Source organism: Mandrillus leucophaeus, unplaced genomic scaffold, assembly GCF_000951045.1.
Source record: "Mandrillus leucophaeus isolate KB7577 unplaced genomic scaffold, Mleu.le_1.0 Scaffold1332, whole genome shotgun sequence".
Lineage (NCBI taxonomy): Eukaryota > Metazoa > Chordata > Mammalia > Primates > Cercopithecidae > Mandrillus > Mandrillus leucophaeus.
In genome coordinates, this window is record NW_012101291.1 from 204674 (window position 1) to 230449 (window position 25776).

Genomic DNA, 25776 nt, shown 5'->3' on the forward strand with positions numbered 1-25776 from the left:
TTTTTTTTTTTTTTTTTTTTTTTGCCCTTATAAATATCTTTAATCCTTCAACTCTTTTGGGTATTGACTGGGCGCCAAGTGGATTTGCATATTGTTACAAAGCGAAATGTGTGAATACAGCCAGCCAGCCATCCTGTTAAAAATCTGGGTTGAAAACCACATGGATTTGCTGAACAACAAATTCACATTGGAGAGGTATCACCAACTGCTGCCTAAAAACATCCCCAGGACGCCGGGGCGTGGAAATGTAGCCAAGCCCAGCTTCTGAAACACAATGATTCTACTGAAATTTGCATCTCTTTCAGTGGGACTTGGTTAAATTTAGAAGAGTCCCTCAGTGAAGGGTCACCGGGCAAATGACCAGAGCTCACAGACCAGCAGACAGCCCAGGTCCCGCACTGTCAGTATATAGGTGATTAGATCCACTGGTTTCTGAAATTTAGAACCTTCCATTTAAAAGTTCAGCAACTCAGACTGTGTGGTGATTACCCCATTTCCAACTCTCCAGCGGCTCTAAAACAGGATTTATAATAAACGGTCCTTTTATCTTTAACTTTGTCTTTGAGCTTAAATTATTCAATTTTTTTTTTTCCAATTTGCTTTGGTACTTTTCTTTTTTTAAGTACAGAGAAGCAGAAACTCCCCCATCCTCTTCACCCCTCCATCTGGCTCCTGCTGTTACTTGTTTTCACCCGAATTTTGTTCTTCTGTGATTCTCTGACTTGATGAGGGCCACTAGCATCCCCCAAACAGACAATGCGCTGCCTCTGTGCGCTGGCAGGAGGCCACTTCTCTTTGTGCTGACTCAGCAGCCAGGCTCCCAGGCTGTGGCACAAGTAGCATTCCTGGGGAAGAGCCTCTCCCCGTTATAAACACTCATGAAAACAATTCCTCACTGGGAAGAGAACTGAAATCTGCTGCTCAATCTTAATGAGACCACAGTTTAGCTGGCTTTTTGGTCTGATTACAGTTTTTAAGGTTCATGCCGTATCATTCAGCATAAATCAACATTAAAAAATAATTATTTTCTGTTAACAACTCACCCATGAGGTTTTTGGGTTTTTTCCCCCCTCTTTTCTTTTTTTGGTTTTAAACACTAATTTCTCATCCGTTCCAATTCTAAACTGGCTCATGTCAGAGATTTGGGCTGTTTTACATCTGAAAGAACGAGGGAAGGCAGAACTCTGACAAAGGGCAGAGAATTCCTGATACTGCTCTGCACAGAGGTATTGAAGTTGTAACTTCATTTCAGTCACAGCAGCTACTGACAAAAAGCCATCGCTTAAAAAGCAACAGTTTCCTGGACTCACATCATTTAGCATTACATTAAGGCCAGTACTCAAGGCTGCTGGTGTTACTTTTTCATTGAAATTATGACTAATATATAATCGTTCCAGGATTTTACAATGCACAAAATCTCAAAATTTCATGACCTGCAAGTGCATTTGCACCTGCAGTTTTTGCAATGTTCGCAGGCACACATTTTGGGAAAGAAATGTTAGCTTTGAAATACCACACAGGAGCAGTTCATACACTGTCCTTAGCAGTGACACTTTCCCACATGAGTATAAAAGGAACTTGTAAGACCACATAATAAAGGGTCACTGAAATGATGAACAGTGAAAACTGAGCCAATTTAAAATACCTCCAACACTGACGTCCTTACAGGGAACTCAAATTGGGGGCTCCTAGGAGCCAAAGCATAGCCAGCCACTGCAGCCAAAATGCCTTTGTGGGCCATTCGCTGACATGCACAATTTACAGGTGGGTTATTTTACCTGTTTTCTGGTCCTCGTCTTGCCTGTCCTGAGTTTGATGTATCTGGCTATCAATTCATTCCTACCTGAAAGATAGAAGAATTTACCATGAGGTGGGTTACCAAAAAGCCAAACCAACAAAGCCCCTGAAAGCAAGAAACAGAATTCAGAATCAAGAATTTTAAAATTACAACTATGTGTTTACTAATGCTAGAAAAATAAAACAGCACAATTGTCTGCAAAAATGTTTACCAGGAAAAATTAAGATGAAAGGCATTTAAATTTAAACTTAGACCAGCATCTGAGAATAGAAATTTATATTTTCTTTTTTTTTTCTTTTAAGACGGAGTTTCACTCTTGTCACCCAGGATGGAGTGCAATGGCACGATCTTGGCTCACGGCAACCTCCGCCTCCCAGGTTCAAGTGATTCTCCTGCCTCAGCCTCCTGAGTAGCTGGAATTACAGGCATGTAATCCTGCGCCTGGCTAATTTTGTATTTTTAGTAGAGACGGGGTGTCTCCATGTTGGTCAGGCTGGTCTCGAACTCCCGGCCTCACGTGATCTGCCCACCTCGGCCTCCTTAAGTGCTGGGATTATAGGCGTGAGCCACCACGCCCAGTCGAAATTTATCTTTTTAAGATGTGCCTTTTTATCTGTTTGTATGCTGATACCGAAATGGGTGGTGGCTCACTCAAATAAGCAACAAATACAAACAAGGATTAGTCTGGGAATAAACCCAGTTCTCTTCTAGTCTTTGATTTTTCATATTCACGTTCATATTCATTTTCCTTCTCATTCAAGTTTCTACTCATAGTTAACTCCGGCTAGAATCACAGTCACAAGAGAATGAATGAGCTGCTGTGGCCATGGAAGCCCTACAATGACAAGAAGCTAACCGTACGAAAGCAGACATCCCCTAAAGGTAGTCAGTGAAAAAATGACTCAATTTCCTCCAAGTTATATAACCTTCTGGGGAAAGAACGACGCCCAAAAGTATAAACAAAAACCTTTTATCCGTATCCCACAAGGAAACTGAGAAGTCTTAGATAACCTGACTTCAGAAAACCATAATATAATACGAAAAAATATCCCCAGAAGCTAAGCAGAGAAATGTATTACTAAGATACCACGTGAAATAAAAATCACTCATACAAGACATGGGTTCTTCTGCGCAGCTCCTATTTACGACTTCAACTTGCTCTAAATACCAGGAACTGAAATTATTTCTACATACTCTATACAGTAAACGGAAAACCACCATTTCATAGCACTACTGTTGGCTGGTTTTGTATCAGCTCAGCTCCATCCTTGTGAAAAATTCCTTTGGTCAAGAACAAGTCTGAAGCCCGCTGCTGTGGCATTCACTCAAGTGCTTTACCAGCCTGAGACAATTGTGCTAAATGCTACTTCTCCTTCAAGGCCTCACTTGGATGTCACTTCCTTGGGGAAGTCTTTTCTAATTGCCCAACTAGGTTTGGTTGTCTTGCTCCACACCCCCATGGTGGCACAAACTGCACTTCTCCTTCCTAGGATGTACCCAAACTGTAACAGTATTTATAACTTTATAGCTAGTTGTAAAATTTGTGTTTGCTGCCTCACTTCTTCCCAGGTATACTGCATACTTGAAGAGGGGAAGAACTCTGTCTTCTTCCTCAAAGTACCCCTAGCACCTAGCACACCGCTGGGCACAGAGAAAAGAATGAATAAGGAAATAACATAGCCTCTGCTGAAAGGAAGTAACCATATCCCCTAGATCTTCCCTAGCAGACTAAAGAACTGGAAACACTGAAGACCAACATCAAAATGTCCTTAGGGAAATCTTGTCTGAGAATTCCAAAGACTCTCTCATCACTGCCTAGAATGTCCTATAGTCATGGCTCTGTCCACCACCTGCCAGTATTGGGACTGTGCAGGACATGGTCATCACTGGAAGGCAAAGAAATCATGAAATCTTGGGGCTAGAAAGTATCCCTGGGTCATCCATTCCCATTCCTGAAAGTCTAAGTCCTTATAAGCCTAAGTCAGCACTTCTAAAATTGAGGAAGTAGCCCATTCTATCTTAGAACATATTTACGAATAAGAAGACCCTTCTTTGGGGGGTCTGCTTTAACTTTCATCCCAGATCCTTCCTGTTCCTCTTAACAAGAAGTCCAGTCCTTTATTTATATAACTACCTTTCAGATATTACCGGCAGCTCTCAGGTCCTCCTAGAGTTGTACACAAGCTAAACCTTCTGTGTTCCTTTGTTATCTGACAAGCTTTGGAACACTCCCACACACTATCCTGTGACCATCCTTTGTCTGTTTTCCTTTCAAAGCTTGAAGTCCAGAAGTGTGGCAGTGCTCCTGCTACAGCATCAGAGTGAGTTTATTACCTCTCTCATCCTAAATACTCTACCTCTGTTAATGCAGCCAAACACTGCATTAAATTTTTAAGGAGCACAATAAATTATCAATATATGCCAACTTAAACTCCTAGATCTTTTTCATATGGGTTCCTCTTTGGATAGTCCCTACCCCTGTTTCCAGTCTTTTTAATGCATAGCTGAGATTTTCAGACCTCAAAACAGAACCTTACATTTTTTCTACTCCATTTCATCCCCTTAGATTCAGTCTATCATTCCTGCCTGCAAGATCTTCTCAGATCCTGCTTCTGTGACTGAACCCTTTTACCACAGGAAAAGGACCTCTAAATTCAGTTTTGAGGATTGCTTTTCCAAGCATTCTCTTTCAAACTTTTGAGAACTACCAATATCCCCTGTAGTGTCATTGCATCTACTTCTCCATCTCTCAGATGGTTGTACAGATTTTGCAATTTGTCTCGAAGGCTTGCTGACAGCAGAGCCCAGCTAGGAGTACCTAATTACCAGAAGCCAGAGCTAAATGACAATGTCTGCAGACAAGCCAAGCATCCTCTAGCCTGCGGCCTCACTGTGCATCCTGTTCAGGGCTATTTGAGTGGCCAAGGTGAAATAGATCCACCGCTCTGTATTACATACAATTTCATCTGAACTTTGTCCAGATGACAAAAATGTCGCCTACCCTCAAACTTGCTTATTTTCTGGGAAAACAGACAGAATAGCTTGATGGGTGTGACACAAAACCTATAGAACTAATTTTCAATTTCTTGCAGCACTTGGGGTTGAAAGAATAAAATCAATATCCAAGACAGCCCTATTTGACTCTGTACCACAGCCTACACAAATGGCACCCCTTAAAGTTAAACAGTGTCAACTCATACTTTGACTGAAGTACAATCATATACCACATAATGACATTTTGGTCAACAATGAGCTGCATACATGATGGTGGTCCCATAAAATTATAACGGCATGTTTGTACTGTATCTTTTCTATGTTTAGATACTCAAATACTTACCATTGTGTTACAATGGCCTACAGTATTCAGTACGGTAACACCACACAGGTTTGCAGCCTAGGTGTGTAGTTGGCTATTCCATCTAGGTTTACGTAAGCACACTTGATGATTTTCTAACAATGACTAAAATCACCTGACGATGTATTTCTCAGAACGTATCCTGTTGTTCAGTGACTTCTAAAAATTATGACTTCAACAGGTCCTTACTGAGTACTGTGGCCTGGGCATTATGCTGCAGTCATTATTTCATTAAAAGCTCGTCTTAACTCTCATGTCCTTGCTTTTCAAAAACCCATGTTCTTTCTTTCATCTATATTTCAAGCCATGAATAGCAATTATTTCTTTTAAATATTAGAACTACCTGCTTTAAATTATAAAATCTTCCCTGAAACAAGTCTTAGAAACCTAATAAATTCTCTTAAATGCACTAAAATATTGCTTATAAAACTAGTACAATTTCAACCTTCCACCAAATCAAATGTCTAAATCAGCTAATTCATTGTACATTTTAATTTGGAAATACAGGCTGATCTGTTACCTAGGCCAAATTATTTTTTTTAATTACTTGAAATATCAAATATACATAAATCCTTTAAATCAAAAACATTAACACTATGGCTTTAATTCTATTAACATTTTCTATGTTTAATTCTAAATGTTTCCAGAATTAAACTATACTTACCCATTTAAAGAAGTATGCCATTCCAAACAATTCTGGAAGATCTTTTTGGCTGTTTGGGATTGTATATGCATGGTTGATATCAACTAGGTTCTGAAGAGAGTCTTGTCAGTGGCCCTGACACGACATCCTAAGCCCTACCTATATTTCCTTCTTTTTTTATTTTTTTGAGACAGGGTCTCACTTTATCACCCAGGCTGGAGTGCAGTGGCACGAACTCAGCTCACTGCAGCCTCAACCTCTCAGGTTCAAGCGATCCTCCTGCCTTAGCTCCCCAAGTAGCATGGGACTGTGGTAGCTCATGGGACTACAGGCTTGCTCCACCACACCAGACCAACTTTTGTATTTTTTTGTAGAGACAGGATTTCATTATGTTGCCCAGGCTGGTCTCGAACTCCTAAGCTCAAGCGATCCGCCCACCTTGGCCTCCTAAAGTGCTAAAATTATAAGCATGAGCCACTGCACTGGCCCCTATGTATATTTCTACAGCCCTGCCCTCCAAAGGGGTGAGCTTACAGATTCCACAGCCCTGGATTTTAATCATGTTACTAAGATGCAGCGTTTCCTAAGGGCCAGAAGATAAGCAGCACCATCACTGATGTAACTGAAAGTGGTTCTCCAAGCTACACAGCATAGTCCTGTTGCAGCCACGATCTTCACACACACACATACACACACACACACACACACACACACACACACACACACACAGAGTGGTGCTTGATTCAGTAGACCTGATGCTACAAAAATGACTCTCAATAAAGTTAACTTTAATTATTATTTTCCTAAAACAATCCTGCAGTCACCTGGGGACCGTCTTCCTTTGTGCCTTACACCACACCTGTCTAATGTGTCAGAGAGAGATATAAAGCTTCTCTGTAACACAAAAATTCCTTTAGAAATGCACAATATGTCACCTCTTTAAGCCTCAGATGCTGTAGTTGTAGCTGCCCTTGTTTTTCCCACTGGCTGCATATAAGCAGCAAGGACAAACACAGCCTGACCTGTCACTTTTACACTGTGATCCTCTCCAGGCACTGTAATCTAGTTTTTATTTCATTTTATTTTATTTTTCCCTAAATAATATAACACAGTTCGAAGTGAGCCCATCACTGGCTTCTCTTGCATCTTGGATTGCCATGGAAATTCTTGCTAAAGGGGCAATACAGAGAGAGATCCCAGCAGAAAGGCACGGAGTTTGCACTGTGCTTGCCTTACCAGATAGAAGACTGGTTAACGTTGTTGTGGGCTGTATATATAATGGGATGTGGCCTCAAGGTCATGTTTGAGGCACAGCAAATGAAGGTCTGTGGCTAGAAATTGTAGCCCAGAGACACTCAAGCTTTAACAGTGTAAGAGCCACTTTGTAATTGAATGGAGTCAGGGAGCCACCAAGAAAGAAGCAACAAATGCAATGCTCCTCTTCCCGGGCCATGGCCAGTCCTAAGGCAAACTCACACCCATGCAGGACTGGACTGCCCTGGGCCTAGGAAGGAGCTCTAGCTTGGCTTCTCTAAGGAAACATCTGCTAGCCCTTTCCCTTCACCGGGAGGGATGTGTGAGGGTTCTCCACCCCCTTCTTCCATATTAAAACAATGAAAATCAGAAAGAAAACTTATTTCCCTTGAATGCTAGACCAAAGCTACATCAAACAAGGGTCTTCCACATATCCCCCACCCCACAAACCCTAACTCAGTCCAGTAGTACTACTAGATTATCGAATGTTTCCTGTGAACACATTGAACTTTGTACATGGGTGCACAACTGCTGTCATGGCCTGTACTGTCCTTGCCCATTTCTGCATGTCTGGTTTCTGCCTATCTTCCCAAGGCCTCATCCTTCATAAGCCTTCCAGCTGGTGGAGGCCTCCCCTTTCCCTACACATTCAAAGCCTTTAACCTGGGCTTCTTTGCTGGTAACGCGTATCTTTTTCTGCCCTACGTGATATCATTTCAGCACGTGTCATGATTGCAATCAGGTCATAAAGTCCTTGGCAACAAGAACCAATGACAGGAATCTCTTCTCTGCCTCCCTTTCCCAGGTGGCTCAACATTTACGGACCGAGTCATTCTTCAGGTCAGAAAAGAGGCTCCTACATCCCTGTAGTCCCAGTTTGGCACCAGATCATCAACGTAAAGTTAAAAAAAAAAAAAAAAAGAAAAAGATAACCCAGTGGAAAGAAGCAAAGAACAATGTCTTCCACAGGGGACCCACGCCGGCATCAGCACAAAGCATGGGGAGAGTGCTTTCCAAAGAAACTTCTCAGGAAAGATTCTACAAGACAGTGTTAAACTGCCTTCTAGTCATATGCCCCCACCACTCCTTTCTTTTTTTTTTTTTTTAATAAGGTCTAGCTCTGCTGCCCAGGCTAGAGTGCAGTGGCATGATCATGGCTCACTATAGCCTTGACCCCCCGCGCTCAAGTGATCCTCCCACCTCAGCCTCCCAAGTAGCTGGGACCACAGGCAGGTACACCATGCCTGGCTAATTCTTAAATTTTTTTTGTAGAGACAGAGGTCTCACTATGTTGCCCAGGCTAGTCTCAAACTCCTGGTCTCAAGTGATCCTCCTCCTGCCTTGGCCTTCCAAAGTGCTGGCATTACAGTTGTGAACCACTGTGCCCAGCCCATGGAGTCCATTGTTATCAGCTGGGGTTCATCAAAAGGAAAAAAATATTTTAGGATATGAAAGCCAATACTTGGCCAGGCGCGGTGGCTCATGCCTGGAATCTCAGCACTTTGGGAGGCCAAGGTGGGCAGATCACGAGGTCAAGAGATCAAGACCAGCCTGGCCAACATGGTGAAACCCCGTCTTTACTAAAAATACAAAAATTAGCTGGGCATGGTGGCACACGTCTGTAATCCCAGCTACTTGGGAGGCTGAGGCAGGAGAGTTGCTTGAACTAGGGAGTCAGAGGTCGCAGTGAGCTGAGATCACGCCACAGCACTCTAGCCTGGTGACAGAGCGAGACTCTGTCTAAAAAAAAAAAAAAAAAGAAAGAAAGAAAAAGAAAGCCAACAACCAAAAAGTATAGATGAAGGGGACACTGAGGGAACCACATGTCACTGTCTTGGGAGAGGTCCACAGAATGGGGGTGTTTTATCTCCCCATCCATCCTCCTGAAGATCTAGGAGGTATGTATCTGTGGATACTGCCAGAGGAAGCAGTAAAGAACATTTATTAACCTGTGAGGAGCTACTAATTAACCATTTCTTCTACACTGATGCCATAGCAACTTGTCCCAGCAACAGTAGAAAAGAAAGGAGGCCTACAGAAGCTGGCCAGTCATCCACTGGTCACACATGGACTGTGTGTGAATGGAACACAAACAACATGCTAAAATTATGGGGGTAAGAAGATGCCATCTCAAACTGGGTGCAGTGGCTCACGCCTGTAATCCCAGCACTTTGGGAGGCTGATGCAGGAGGATAACTTGAGCCCAGGAGTTTGAGACCAGCCTGGCTGAGAGTGAGACCCTATCTCTTTAAAAAAAAAAAAAAAAAAAATCAGCCAGGCATGGTGGCATCTGCCTATGGTCCCAGGTACTCAGGAGGCTAAAGCAGGAGGATCGCTTGAACCTAGGGGTTCAAGCATGCAGTGCGCCAAGATCACACCACTGTACTCCAGTCTGGACAACAGAGTGAGACCCTGTCTAAAAAAAGAAAGAAAAAGAAAATATGCCGTCTCTGCCTTGGAGGTGCTTATGTCTTGTTTGGAAGAACTCTAACCCATGAGAACTGGTCAGATCACCCTAACATGCGCTCTCACAGGACCCTACGCCTCTCGCTCACAGCATGCAGTACAGCTACTGTGTTCCATTTATCTGAATGACTACAAGATGAACATGTGCCCATCCCTCTACGACCAGACAGAGAAGTCTACAGGAGCCCAGAGCACAAACTGGGTTTTGCTCATCACTGTGCACCCAGTGCTGAGAACATGGCAGGTCCTCAGTGGGTACATACTGATGGAGTAAATGACGGAGTGAGAGGGACGGAGAGCCAGGGAGGGAGAAGGGGCACAGGCTAAGATTAGGTGTAAGGATAGGCTCATGAAAAACAGCCTCTGAACCAGTCTCACAGCATGTCCAATGAGGAAGTTCAGACAGCAAGGTCTCGGTTAATCCCCAATATAAATCATTGACCAGAAATCAGCACCAATGTGGAAAATCACCAGAAATGGCCAGGCCGCCCATTCAGGGTTGCCAGGGGCTGGTACTACTTGTTCCCAAACTAGAAGTTCACCAAAGGACTGACGGCCCTCAGGTGGTAAACAATAGCAATCCCTGGAGAAAATATGTGTCTGCATTCACCCAGGGGCTTATAAAAAACAGCTTTCAGAGAAAGAACATGCAGAGAAAGGCTGTGTTAACTCCTGGTTACTCAGAACTTCTATCTCATATCCCTGCAAGTGTCTGGCGATAACTCAAGTCCCACCTTCTCAGGAGTTTGTATCAGTCAACAGCAGCTGATAACATTATCACGTGCTGACTCCATAGAACTCCTGCATCTTAGAGGAACTGCTTACAAACTACACATTTGCATTGGGTTACAAGAGTCTGAAAGAGATGAGCAAGTAAAAATGTCTAAGGCTGCGTAGTGAATACAACACTGCTATGTTAGAAGTTATTTCTGTTGTAACTATTTCTAGATGAAACATAAATATGAATGAAGTTTTCTTAGTGGCTCACTCTCTACAAGGCAATAAAGATACACCGCATAATCACTTTCTTAATCCTCTAATGAATAGTTTGACTAGCCTTGATACTGTAACTATGCCTCTGATCATTTTTCTTTTCTTTTTTTTTTTAGACGGAGTCTGGCTCTGTGGCGCAGGCTGGAGTGCAGTGGCAAGATCTTGGCTCACGGCAAGCTCCGCCTCCCGGGCTCACACCATTCTCCTGCCTCAGTCTCCGGAGCAACTGGGACTACAGGGGTCCGCCAACACGCCCAGCTAATTTTTTTGTATTTTTAGTAGAGACGGGGTTTCACCGTGTTCGCCAGGATGGTCTCGATCTCCTGACCTCGTGATCTGCCTGCCTCGGCCTCCCAAAGTGCTAGGATTACAGGTGTGAGCCATTGCGCCCGACCAATCATTTTTCTTTCTAATCCATCCTCTACACAGCTACCTAAAACACCGCTCTCAGTTATAAGACCTTCCATGGCTCCTACTGCCCACATCTAAAGGAATAAACTGCTTTAGTATGATGTTCAGTATTGTCCCCACTATCTGGCCCCTAACTATTTTTCATGACACACCACCACCACCTTAATTCATTTTACGACCATTAAAATACATATCAAGCTTCCAGTTCCCTGAATCCATCCTGCCATGCTAAGGTATTATAGCTGCGATACCCCTTAAGACCACCAAGGAAAATCTTTCCAGGTCCAGCTCAGATGTCTCCTCCACGAAATCTCACCTGACACGTGCCTGAAACATGTGCTAGACATGAAGTGTATGGAGAGGGGTAAGCCAGGGAGCCAGGTGCCCAGAGCTCACTTTACCAGACCAGTGACTGGGAACCACCGTAATATTATAAAGTGACACAAAATGTGCTATGAGTTAAAAACAAATCACTTAGTATACGAGGGGAATGATGGCTTGACTCTTAACTAGGCAAGCAGCATGAGATTCACCATTCTTTCCTGGTCTCATAGTTCCTTACTTCATGTGTCAGGGCACCGCCCACAATCAGACTCTGCTGAGTTCCCTGTGTAACAGACTACAAGCTTCTTCAAGGTACAGTCCATGTCTTCTACATCTTGGTATCCCATACACTTAAAGTGTAGATGAGATTTAATGGAGGACAGGCATGGTGGCTCACGCCTGTAATCAATCCCAGCACCTTGGGAGGCCAAGGTGGGCGGGTCATTTGAGGCCAGGAGTTCGAGACCTGCCTGGCCAACATGGTGAAACCCCATCTCTACTAAAAATACAAAAATTCATTGGACATGTGGCACACACCTGTAATCCCAGCTACTAGGGAGGCTGAGGCAGGAAAACTGCTTGAACCAAGGGGGCAAAGGTTGCAGTGAGCCAAGATTGCACCACTGCACTCCAGCCTGGGCAACAGAGTGAGACTCTGTCTTTTAAAAAAAAAAAAAAGAGAGAGAGAGAAAGAAAGAAAAAAGATGAGATTTAATGGAACCTGAACTTGCTGTCCCCAACTGTGACCTAAATAGACTGCTACCCACAGGCTCTCAGGGGCCCAACATTTCCTGCCACTCATTTTGCAGGCATTTACCTTTTCTTTCACCTACACATCTAGTTATGTTGCCTTCCTATACCAACAGGTCCTCAATCCACTACGAGCAAAACACAAACTCTTTAGACTGGTACTTAAAGCTAAGAGCTCACACCTGTAGAGGGCTCCTCTATTCTAGTATGTGGATCTTCACAGAGTTCCCCAGACCACTGTCATTCTTTTCCAAAGATACCTCCACGCCTTTGTGGAACCACCTATCCTTACATGTTCTTTCTCTTCTCTTTTGCCTGCAAACTCCTATTCATCCCCGTAAGCCCCACCTGGAACACTTTCTCCCCAATGTCTGCTGGGAGCCATCCAAACTGAGTTAGTCGACTATTTCCTGCTTTGTAACCTCAAGTACTGAGCATGCACCCCTGCTACTGCTGCACTGCCATTACTTATCTACAGACTATTCACCCACCTCCTAGGATAGTGACTGCTCCATGATAAAGCACCTGTCTGGTTCTCTGTGACCCCAGATCTGGTAGCTATTAAGTACGTGCTCAATAAATAGTTTTTTTGTTTTGTTTTTTTCCTTTTTATGGAGATGGAGTCTTGCTCTGTCGCCCAGTCTGGAGTGCAGTGGCACAATCTCGGCTCACTGCAACCTCTGCCTCCTAGGTTCAAGTGATTCTCCTGCCTCAGCCTCCCAAGCAGCTGGAACTATAGTTGCCCGCCACCATGCCTGGTTAACTTTCTGTATTTTTTAGTAGAGATGGGGTTTCACCATGTTGGTCAGGCTGTTCTCAAACTCCTGACCTCAGGTAATCTGCCCGCCTCGGCCTCCCAAAGTGCTGCGATTACAGGCATGAGCTACTGTGCCCGGCCATTGTTTTTTCTTTTTAAAATAAATTTTATTGCATATATTTGAAGTTTACAAAATGATATTATGAAATACATATAGATAATAAAATGGCTACTATAGTGAAGCAAATTAACATAGCTATCATCGCATAGTTATTTTTTGTGTGTGACAAGAATAGCTAAAATCCTCCTAAAAGTGCCTAGTATAATTCTACTAACTATAGTCCTTATGTTGTATATTAGATCTTTAGACTTGGTCATTCCACATATCTGCTACTTTGTATCTTTTGACCTACATATCCATTTCCTCTCTCCTCTTCTGGTTCTTAGTATCCTCGTTGTTGTCTTTCTTCTACTCTGTATATATATGACTTTTTTTAAAGATTCCACATATAAGTGAGATCATGAAATACTTTTTCTTTCCGTGTCTTGCTCAATAAATGGTTTTAATAAACGAATGAATGAGCTCACCTCTTTTGTATAAAGAAAATCCGAAGAAAAGATCTAGAAAAAGATTATGAAAATTAGACAGCACTGCCAGTGTCACCTGAAATGCGTAAATCCTTTTAAAGTTGCAACTATTTCAGTGAGAAGTGGCACAATTTTCCAGACCTTTGTTCTGGTCTCTTATGGCCAACGCATGCTCATTGCTTCTTCATGCTCTACACCCATGCCCCTGCCACTTCCCCAAGCCACAGTCATAGGGACCTGGTCCAAAAAAAAGCTAATCTTAACATTAACCCAAGAAAGTCTTGTTAATGAAAAACTTTGCTAAGAGCCTCTATTTATTAATTATTTGGCCTTAGAGAAGTGTGAAATCCACACATTGGAAGTGCTAAACACTGCTAGTCTCTAATGAAGAATCTTTAATGATACAATGCTGCCGATTTCTGGTTCTTTGACTCAGAGGTATGACTGTCTAGATTTTTCTGAGGAAAATGGACTTATGATTTGTGTGAACTTGGGAAACTTGCTCAACTCCTCTAGACCTCTATTTCCTTACCTGTAAAACGGAAATAACAGCTCCTACTCTGGAGGGCTGCCATATGCATTAGTAACAGAAAATGGGAAGGCTCCGGCACCTTCAGGGGCTCTAAAATGGTCCTTTAACTATTTTCCAGATGGAGTTTCGCTCTTGTTGCCCAGGCTGGAGTGCAAAGGCACGATCTCGACTCACTGCAGCCTCCACCTCCTGGGTTCAAGCTGTTCTCCTGCCTCAGCCTCCTAAGTAGCTGGGATTACACGCATGAGCCCCCACGCCCAGCTAATCTTTTGTTATTTAGTAGAGACAGGGTTTTACCATGTTGGTCATGCTGGTCTCGAACTCCTGACCTCAGTCAGGTGATACACACACCTTGGCCTCCGAAAGTGCTGGGATTATAGCCCTGTGTCACCATACCTGGCCCAGTTCTTTAACTGTAATGTAATGTCACTGCACCGGGTTTATATGTCTTCATTGCTTGAACTGATATATAAGGTCCTAAAAGGGGCTAAAAAAAGGCCTCCTGTTCAGGACACCATACTACATGGCATCTGGTATAAACCCATGATGCTTCTATTGTTATAATGTTGTTGAAATTGAACATCTTTTCCAATCTTTACATCCTCTTCAATTTTTCAAACTGTTATGGTCCTAAAAATTGTTTCCAAGTAAACAGAGCATTTATTGTGATATCTTAACATTAAGAGGGCATTATGCAAGCTACATGCTTGCTACAGTCATCTTTTAATTTGAAATAGATTCTTCAGTGAATAAATAGCAGGAATGAGGTTTTTGCCAGAGGGTAAGTATAGCCAAAATTCTTAAAATTTGTGACAGACTGTAAATTAAAGCCTATGAATAGGTTGGAGGCATTGCATTAAACAGCATGTCCCTCACTGGACGTCCAGTATTTAGTTCTTGTTGTAAAAACATAACTATCACCAGAAGAATTGTATCAACTTCCGAAGCTGCTATAACAATAGCTACATAAAGGTAAGTCATGCAACCATTAAGTCAAAATGGCATGCTCAGGGACGACTTGCTGAAGATACTCCTAAATGTCTAGACACTCAGTAATCTAATAATAATATGGAAAGTATGATGAGAAGGAATGACATTTTTAAAATGCACTCAATCTGAAGAAATTGAAATTTGAGGAATAAGCTAAATGAAACACTACTGCAGGGTTTAGAGATGGTGCAAGGCTATAGAAAGTTGGGCAAAATCCGGGCATGGTGGCTCACACCTGTAATTCCAGCACTTTTGGAAGGTCAAGGCAGGGGGATCACTTGAGGTCAGGAGTTCGAGACCAGCCTGGCCAACAGGGCGAAATCCCATCTCTACTAAAAACACAAAAAATTAGCTGGGCCTGGTGGCATGTGCTTGTAATCTCAGCTAGTCAGGAGGCTGAGGCAGGAGAATCACTTGAACCCAAGAGGCGGAGGTTGCAGTGAGCCCAGAGAGCGCCACTGCACTCCAGCCTGGGCAACAGAGCGAGATTCCATCTCAAAATAAAAAGAAAGAAAAAAAAAAGAAAGTTGGGCAATTATATGCACTGCGTATCTACTATGCATAACTATGCAAAGCACTGTGGGTTTTTTTTTTTGAGGCGGGGTCTCACTGTGTTGCCCAGGCTGCAGTACAGTAGTGCGAGCATGACTCAGTGCCACCTAGACCTCCTGGTTTCAAGCAATCCTCCCACCTCAGTCTCCCAGGTAGCTAGGACTACAGACGTGTGCCACTATATGCAGCTAATTTTTTTTTATTATTATTATTATTTGTAGAGATGGGGGGTCTCACTGTGTTGCCCATACTGGTTTTGAACCACTGGCCTCAAGCAATCCTCCTGCTTCAGCCTCACAAAGTACTGGGATTACAGGCATAAGCCACTGCACCCGGCCAAAGCACTGTGCTTATATACCACAAATTTAACCTTCACATCCACCTAATTCTACCTAGCTCAGCATTTTATACATGCTGAAAAACTGCAGTTCAAAGAAGTTAAGAAACTTGCCCAAGTTCCCAAACTAGTTAAGCAGTACAGTCGGGATTTGAATCCAGCTTTGTCTTCCAAGTTCCTTATTCCTTAACATTAGACCAACTGTTAAGCGTTTAATGAGAACAAAATCTTAGATGGGGGCAGAATTCAGCCATGAAATGGACTGAATTGTACACACATCACTTTAAAGTTCTCTAATTTCTCATCCACAATACAGAATAAGGCCTCAACTCTAAGCATCCAAGGCCTATATAATCTGGCCCCAAGGCACTCCCCTCTCCCATTCAATAAAATTCATAGAATATCTTCTATATAAAAGGAATTGTGCTAGGCTCTAGAAGAGAAACACGCTGGAATAATACACACTCTCTGCCCTCAGGGAGTTCATGGTCTATGAAGAGAAAGGAGGCTAGAAGCCAAACAATGGTAATCAAAGACAGAACGATTACATGGATAGGAGATGTACTGAGGAAGGGCCTGAGACAGGTGCCCAGAGATGTTTCCTCCTAGGGCTGCCATGCTCTGGGTCATTGACCCCACTGCCCTAGCCACATCTGACCTATCTCAAAACTAGCAGCAGCCAGAGGTAACCCCATATCAGCCAGTGACTACAGAGAAAGCAGTGGCCTAAGATACAGGCCTCCCACTGGAGTTGATGACCAAGCAAACCAAGAAAATCACCTTTCTCGGTTGAGCTTTAGATTCAGGACAGTCACCTCGTTTTTCTCCTCCTTTTAAATTTCCAGGCTAGGCATGGTGGCTCACACCTATAATCCTAGCACCTTGGGAGGCCAAGACAGGAGGATTGCTTGAGGCCAGGAGTTCAAGAACAACCTGGTCAACATAGCAAGACCCCGTCTCTAAAAACTAAACTAAACTAAAATAAAATAAATTTCTAATGATCTTGGTAACACATAAACACATTCTGTCTGTAAAATCTTAAAATGTTACATGGGCAAACCAGTTTTTGTCTTTTCTCCTGCCACTCTCTACACATACTTCTGTCTCTAAAAATCCTTATTCCTATCATGTTGGGTGCTATTTCCTTTGTGTGAAATGGCCACCGCCCCCACCCCCACCCCACCAAATATACTGAACAATGATTCCTGAGCTGCCAGGCCTCTGCAGCTGGCACTTCCTCCACTCACTCCCCAGCAGTGGGCTGGGTCTGCCCCTCCCACTCACCATACTTGGTGCGCACTGCTAGCACAAGCTTGCTACACTGTATTCTGCCTGTTTTTGCTTTTTCCTTGGCAGATTGTGAGCTCTGTGAAGGCAGGACCCACATCCTACTCCCATCTACTCCATCCTCCCAACCTCTGGCCCTGTATGAAGAATGTGCTACTTAATGATATTGCCACTGCTGACTTGAGTCTCTTCCTGAAAGAAAAAATATCTGAATAAGTGACATCATGGCTCATGGGAGGCAGTGACTGTCTTCTTTGAATGGGCAGGCAGAAAGGGAGGGGGAAGCCACAGGAAGACAGAGAAAGCATTGTGCTGGCAGGCACTGGGGATGCAAAGAAGAATGCAACAGGGGTCCTGCCTTCAAGGAGCTCACAATCGTGTTGGATGCTTATGGAATGCAGAAATACCCATGAATCTTTCCTCTTCTTAAGCTCCAAGAAATCAAAGAGGAACCCATAAGCACAGCTGAGACAGAGTGGCAACGAAAGAGGATATGTGGCTGTTTTGTTCCCTAGCAGAATGAACCTGGAAAGCCTAAAGTCCTTCTTACTTCAAAATTAGCTCAATCTTCCCTGTTTTCAATTCTTGTGATCTTCATCAATTTCAGATTTAGTATCCTGCTTCAATCAGCCACTGACAAGAGAGGGTAACATTCAGTATTTAATTGAGAAAAACAAATTTTCTAAGAAACACCTCAACTTGTTTACAGGCAGAATAGGTAAGAATGAACTGGACAAACGGAAGACAGATAAGCTAACTCAGGGCCTTATTCTCAGTACCCACAATATTTTCTACAGACAGAAGTAATATATACAGTCAACGCAGCTTTATCTGCAAGCTCATCTGCCACACAGAAGTTTGACTTCCAAAAAAAAAAAAAAAAAAGGCAGAACCCAAACTACTCATGTGGCTTGGGCTCTGAATGTTGCTTTGTAAAGATATCTCAGAGTGAAATTATCCAGCAAACCCTTGTGTGGATAGAAGGTTCCACAAGTCAACAACCGCTTAAGCAGTTTAAACCAACAAGCAAGATGCCCTCTATTTAAATGCTATGAGTGAATCTATTTTAAGCCTTTAAAAATCCTTTGGGCAGGTGTTTAAGCTGTGCACAGACTGAGCCTGTGGAGGCTCTGGGGGGTGGGGGAGGGCGGGCTCCACTCTCCATGCCGGCAACATTTTGTTCAGACAATCTTCCTGCAGCAGGTCATGTGACAAAGGCCAAATAAACAGCATCTGGGGATTTTCAATTACAGACCTTCGCCCAGCATGCCTGCACTGTAATCTCTACCAGATGAGGCTCAGGCCTCCCTATTTTCAATAATTCACACACTGTGTACACATAACATGACAATAAGGGCATTCATGGTGTGGCCTGATTCGCAGATCAAAGCTAGCAAAGGGCCAGCTGTAAGCATGCTCGGCTGCTGGATGATTCGTGCCTTTCACAGGCTTGGAAAGGCGCTCCACAGGACCTGGCAGGCCGGCCTCTTTCCTGTGTGGTATGCTGAGCAAACTCTGAACATGAGCGAGGCACAGCCCCCTGGGGCAGCCAGAGAGGCGACCAATTCTATGTGCATTTGGGAGTACTGGGAAAGATTCAAACGCCAACCTACTCCACAAGCTGCCTCTTGGATAGACTTCTCTTGGCTAGTGCACGATGCATGCAAAAGGCCACCACTAAAAGGGGCAGGTGGTTCTTGAGATGAAACCTGTTCTACAAAGACAGTATGGTTTCCATACTTAATAAACCCTTAGCCAGGTGCAGGTGCTCAAGTTCACAAATCCACTGGCTATGCAGTTCCCATTTAGCCGTCACATACATGCACACAGACGCAGACACAAACTACGTGGTGGTACATTGTTAATGCATGCTATAGAGCTTTGGATCTGGGAAACGAAAGAGGACACTCTGTTGTTATTACTGAATTCCCTACACATTAACTCAATTAACTCCTGTGCTGGACTAACACTTCTAGCTACTGTGTGTGTGTGTTTGCACACACACACAATAGTGCTTTGAAAGCATTCAGAATTCTCAAGTCCACAACATTTCAAATGTCTCTTTCCCTGAACAGAGAGCTGCAACTGGAGAAAATAAGGACACCACTTCCTCATATAAAAATTTCAAGCCCGGCGCAGTGGTTCATGTCTGTAATCCCAGCACTTTCAGACGCCGAGGAGGGTGGATCACTTGAGGTCAGGAGTTCAGTATCAGCCTGGCCAAGATGGTGAAACCCCCTGTCTACTAAAAATACAAAAATTAGCCAGGCATGGTGGTGGGTGCCTGTAGTCCCAGCTACTCGGGAGGCTGAGGCAGAGAACTGCTTGAACCTGGGAGGCGGAGGTTGCAGTGAGCCGAGATCGTGCCACTGCCCTTCAGCCTGGGTGACGGGCGAGACTCTGTCTCAAAAAAAAAAAAAAAGATTTCATACCCGTCCATCAGGGCAGGAACCAGGAGAAAGCCGTAATGGTGACTTTCTTGGAGCCAACACATGCTGCTCACCAGCTGTGGGCTGTGTGTCCTTACCCCCTTTTCTCGCTCATTCAGAATGGTTTCCTCTTAATCACAATAATCCCAAAAGTGCTAAAACATATCAATCGTTGGGTAAGCCCGGCCTACAAAGGGCCAGCCGGCTGGCTTTTATGGTCTTGTCCAACAGCAGCTGATACTTCATTCAGTGACAAATCCAATTTAGCAGTTACAAGAGGTTTAGCATCCCTGAAAAAAATATTGGGGTTGATCTGGCACTCTGAAGTCAGCAAATGCTCCACTGCCATATTGTTGCAGAGATTTTTCTGCCGTCATATTTGGATGTCTATAACCAACTGTCTCGCACCTTCCCTACCCCTGCCCTCCAATGATTTGATGCTGGTGGTGACAACAATTTAATCCCTGGATAAAAAAAATTTAGGCAACAAATCACATGTGGAAACTGACTGAATAATGTGATTTTACCATCATCCCCTCAAACATAAAAAGGGGGAGGAACTGGCTCTCCTTTTCAAACAGGAATTTCTAACACGTTGAAAGAAAAAGCTATGAGGAAAAGGTGATTTCACTCTAACCTCTGGACTCTTAGTTCTTAAGAATAAAAAGAGATAAGCAAATGTGTTTTTAGCCTTGGATTAAATTTTGTCTTATTAAAAACAATGGCGGGACTACCATAAAGACCTTGTAACTAAATTATTTACATTTATTTAAACATTAAAACACTAAAACAAAAAAAAAGTCTAAGCCACGATGGGTGAAAGAAACTGGCATAAAGAAAAGTTTTTGAATATTTAATATACATTCTTTACAGATTATATAAATTCAAGTTAAAAGAATTTCCAAAGAAAATAACTTGAATAATTTAGCTATAAAACAACTTCACAACCAACAAAATGTCATTAATTTATATGGTAAAACAAAACAGAAATGATCTAATAGGAACATGGGCTGATTATTCCTTTAATATTAGGCTTTGTTGTCAATAGTTGATTATTTACCCCGGCTCCAGTTTTAATGATACCAAAAAAGTGACCACAGAAACATCTGATTTTAAAAAAGAACAAGTTTTCAGTGCCATAAATGAGATGTATGCAATTATGGCTGGCAAGACATCAACAATGAAATATTCATACATGCAGTTATTTCATGTGGTTTTAAAACTTTATTCTTTTCTCTAGATTTTTTAAAACACAAACTGAAAAGTAAAACAAAATCAACAACCAAACCCTGCAGATTTGAAAAGACATTTAGCTTTTGTTAATAACAATCCATTAGATTAATATTTTGTCAATGTCACTTGTCACAACAAAAGCAGCAGCATTTATAATTTACTCTAAGACTGGTTTAATTAAAATTCAAAAAACCATGACAAAGCTATATTGAATTTCATTTCCCACATTGTAATTACTTACTTTGTACCTGACTATAAACAGTATTTTATTACATCCACAAAAACGCATTTAAAAGCTAACAGTAATTCATAGACACTGGAAGAACTGAGAGAACAAGTCCTGTCACTTCTACTTTGAATAGAGAGCTACTTCCTACTTCAATGTGACATAAGAAATGAGGATGCATGATCTTTTCCAACCTGAGGGGATCTATGGATCTGCCAACATTACTTTCCCTAAGAGCTGGGCTCGGACTCCTTGTGAACACAGATTTGGCAGAGCCAGATCTATGTGCACCCTCCCAAGACCAATAGAAAGGGTCTGACTTGGCTCAAACCCAACAATGAGACAATAGAGGCTGCCAGGCATGATGGATGACTTAAAGGACTTAAAACCACCATTTGCATCCTCCCAGATAAACAATTAACTAGAAAAAAATTTTTTGTTTTTTTCCTGGAAGCAACTTCCAATGCTGTTAATCTGCCCAGCAGAAGAGAGTTAGTTTAGTAAAATTAGAATAAAATTTGAAAATGTCTCAGACAAATGTTCTTAAAATATCTCACTGGAATTAGAAGAAATAAACCATTCATTTTACATTTTTTAAGTTTAGAATTTTAAAAGTTAGAAAAGGCTTTGATGCTTATAACTCTCTTAAAGTCAGTGTCAGAAGGTTTTCAATACATTTACTTAGTTCATTTTTCTATTCCCTCGTCCTTCATTTGAAATCCATGTAATTCTTAAGGGGAGCATAATTAAAAAAAATTCACTTATTGAACAAGACAGACAGGCATAAACATTATTTAAGCATGAAAAAAAGGAAACGGCCTTCAGACATGCTTGCTAGATAAAAATCAGTGGTTCTGAAACGCATACAAGCAATTTTCTGGAGCTCATGAAGACCCAGGAGAGAATGCTTGAGAAACGACAGAGAAATCTCTTAAAAGTCACCCTGCATTTCTCTAGAATGAATTTACAGGACAGGCTAAGAGTATCTCCGGAAGTTCACCAAGCCTCCATTAATAAATGAGGCAGCAGTGTGGTTTCCGTGGCAACAGACTCCTGACTCCAGTAAGCTTAGTGCACAACTGCCAAAGATTTCTCCTCAAATCTCAACTTCCTGTTTCCAGGTACTGACAAAACCAAACATACTTTTAAGCCCAGGGAAACAGCAACAGCATAGGGGTTTTCAATAGGGATTCTCGTAAGGGTGGTTTAGTCAAAAGTGAGGTGGAAGTATTGCAAGACTAGGCAGCTCGATCTTGCTGCAGAGGCTTGGAGAATGCTTTTAAAGGGAGCTAAGAGCCCCCTGAGAATGTTCAGTGAGTTAAATATATTTGCTGTAATATTATAATGTGTTATGACAAGCTATATATCATTATAATAGGTTCCCATGATTCACATTTGCCTGTTTTTCTTTCCCCCCTTTGCTCTGTGGAAATGATTTGGGGGTTTGGGTCAGCTTGATTCAGAATTCGGCACATGAAGAAAGCTAACTACATTTCTTTAACATATGTAACCTTGAGGTTTAAAGGAGAGGTCATGATACATTTTAAAAGAGACCTTCCCAGACTCCTTCATATGAAGGGGGAAGTATGGAAAAGTACAGACGCTAGGACTCTGCCATTAGCAGTCACTGACTTTAGGGAAAGTTACTAGCCTTTGTGAGCCTCAGTTTCCCCAAAGGTCTCCTACCCTATAATGCTATGATACCATGATAAGCCCTAGCTACTTTTACATTCCTTCCAAACACATGCAGAGAACACCAGAAAGCACTGGTGTGCTTCGATTCTCCATCTCCCGTTTCCCTCTAAACACTGAAGGAGCTGAGTTACCACGGTGCAAACCGAAGGAAGATAGCATATTTCCCAATAAATGCAAGTAGCTGAAAGAAGGGCAGCTACCATGACAGCAGCCTGGAGGAGGCATGTAAACCAATCCCTCCAAGATCAGCATGAAACCAACGTTCCCCATAGAGTTTGGAAAAAAATAATCAAGGAAAACTATACTTATTCTTTATGCTAAGGCAGTGAACACACTTCCTAATCAGCATCCATCCCCACCATCTCAGGAGCTGCACTCAGAGCGGAAAGAAAGTCTCTTAAGCCAGTGGCTTGCTAAGCACCGATTATAGGCATGGCTTGGTGGGGACAGCTAAGAAGACCAAAGGAGGGAAAAAAGGCAGCTCTTCTGTACCCACTGAGCTTACACTCTATCTACCCCATGGTGTATAAGAGACGCAGGTAGGAAAAGAGGCAGAGCCACAGCGGCTATACATTTTTCAGGATTTCCCTTTTAAATTCTGTTCCTTTTCGCCTTTCACCTATGAATAAATCTGGGTCTATGTCCCTCTCTGCATCCATAAAATAATGTAACTTCCCACATGACTCACAGATGCACCGCCCTTAGCGTATTTTCATGTTAAAAGGCTTTAGCAGACAGTAAAAAATTCCTGACAGCTACAACTGATAACCTGAGACAAGAAAAGGTATTCCATTTCAATTTTCAGACAGGTCTGGCTTGGGAACAAACCAGCTGAGGGACAGGGAGGGTAAATTTCCAGTACAACTCTCCCTGTAAAAGCAATGAAGTTACTACCAATGGAGAACAATCAAATACCCACCAGAACTCTGCAAGCCACTGGGTATCTCATCCCATTCCACTCACAAGGGCCCACGCAGAAAGTCACCACTTGCATATAAACTTCCCTATGAAGTCTATGCCTTAGTTTTCTACCTCAGAGAAAAATGAGAGGCTTCTGATAGGAATGGGGCCCCTCAAGCCTCAAGAGAAGATCTGCAGAGAGTTGGGAATATCTATTAACACAGACGGCACTTCCAAACTGCAGGAAGAGCCCACAGTCGAACCCTGCACCTAGGCACCCAGGCTAAGACATGGCCATTTATTTCGTGAAAGTGAAAACAAGTAAAAGTTAAGTGAAAGACTATTACGCAGGAACGATCATCCCCAGTATACGCATTTGGACTGACCTCTCTACAGTTTAATTGTAGGAGCTTGTATTTACCACCACAACACTGGCTATGGCCTCTTAACTCTCACAAGCTTCTCATGGCTTCTTCTGACTCCCCATCCTTACACAATCATTCCACTACAAAAACATCCATCTCTCAGACTCATTCACCTTCCACCCTTCTTGCCTTGGCCCTATTTCGTTTCTGGTCTTTTAAAGCCGCCTCCGAACTGTTTTCCTTACTTTCCATCTGCTCCCACTCTCACCCTTCCTTAAGGCTACAACCAGAAGGATCTTTCTCAGATTAATGAGTCTTATCACATTACCTTGAATGTGGGCTTTCTATCATATAGTCCCCCACACCTAGAATGCAAACTCTTGTTGCTGCCTGCAAATTTCTATTCATCTTTTAATATCCAACTGAAACAAAACCCTCCATTACACAAAGTTAGTGATTCCCTGGTTGTGATCCTTACGTTCTGAACCAGCTCTGATAGTCCCCGCCACGTTCTGGCATCACTTCTTTCCCAACCAACGTCTCTACTACTCCCTAAAGTACTACTACGTGGCAGGAGCTTTTTCCTGTAATTTCTGTTACCTCAGTCCCCAGGACACAGCCTAGCACCTGGGACATAGTAATTGTTAACTGAATGGATGGGCCAGAAGCATGTGGACAGAGTGGATGCAGTATTTCAATCTGAAGCTCGTGATCTTCAAAGACTTTTGTTTTTGTTTGTTTGTTTTGTTTTCAGACGGAGTCTCACTCTGTCACCCAGGCTGGAGTGCTGTGTCATGCTCTTGACTCACTGCAGCCTCCACCTCCCGGGTTCAAGCAATTCTCCTGTCTCAGCCTCCCGAGTAGCTGGGACTACAGGCATGCATTACCACACCTAGCTAATTTTTGTATTTTTAGTAGAGATGGGGTTTCACTACGTTGGCCAGGTTGATCTCAAACTCCTGACCTCAGGTCATCCACTGGCCTCTGCCTCCCAAAGTGCTGGGATTACAGGCGTAAGCCACCATGCCCGGCCCCCAATTCTTTTTTCAATAAGTTGGAATGAAAAATATTATTTTGAGGAAAAAAAATATTTGGGAATTGTCCCAAGTCTATTAAAAACAATGCTCAGAGTTCTTTCCTAAGTTGCTTGTGCGGTGACATGTCTTTTGTCAAAAGAAATTTGTAAGTCTATTTCCCCAGTTTGAGCTACACAGATTTTCTGTTGAGAAACCATTTTATGTCATGTGTGTGGTTTCTCATCTATCCAAGCTTCCTAACTGCAAAAATATTATCACTCTATAACCAACAGGCAAACAATGAAAATATTTTTAACTGCACTGCCTGGGCTTACAGAAACTCTCTTACAGACTTTAATATTAGAGAATCAGAAATGTTTGGCTCTAGAAGACACTTTAGAGATAATTTCATCTAACAGTTTCAATTTTGCAGGTGACAAAATGAAAGCAAAAAGCAGTCAAAAGACATGTACAAGGCCACAACACTTGTGGGTTTACTAAGAATCTCCTGACTCTGAAGCAGTGCTCATTTTAAAACTAATATATAATAAACTTTTGTTTTACATGAACGTTTTACTTAAAATGTTACAATTTATCTTTAAAGTAATCCCATCATTAACATTTAGTAAACACATGAGGCCGGGCACGGTGGCTCAAGCCTGTAATCCCAGCACTTTGGGAGGCCGAGATGGGCGGATCACGAGGTCAGAAGATCGAGACCATCCTGGCTAATACGGTGAAACCCTGTCTCTACTAAAAAATGCAAAAAACTAGCCAGGCGAGGTGGCGGGCGCCTATAGTCCCAGCTACTCGGGAGGCTGAGGCAGGAGAATGGCGTAAGCCCGGGAGGTGGAGCTTGCAGTGAGCTGAGATCC

The 25776-nt window shown here is 42.7% G+C and overlaps 1 protein-coding gene across 3 annotated transcripts in view; it reads right to left on the reverse strand.

The window, feature by feature from the left end:
- TEAD1 (TEA domain family member 1 (SV40 transcriptional enhancer factor)) overlaps positions 1-25776 on the reverse strand; it is a 273827-nt gene that overhangs the window by 81310 nt on the left and 166741 nt on the right. For all 3 annotated transcript variants that reach the window (XM_011973033.1, XM_011973032.1, XM_011973034.1), the window contains exon 3: positions 1779-1843. In XM_011973033.1, coding sequence (XP_011828423.1) covers positions 1779-1843 — 65 coding nt within the window. The remainder of the gene's footprint in view (positions 1-1778; positions 1844-25776) is intronic.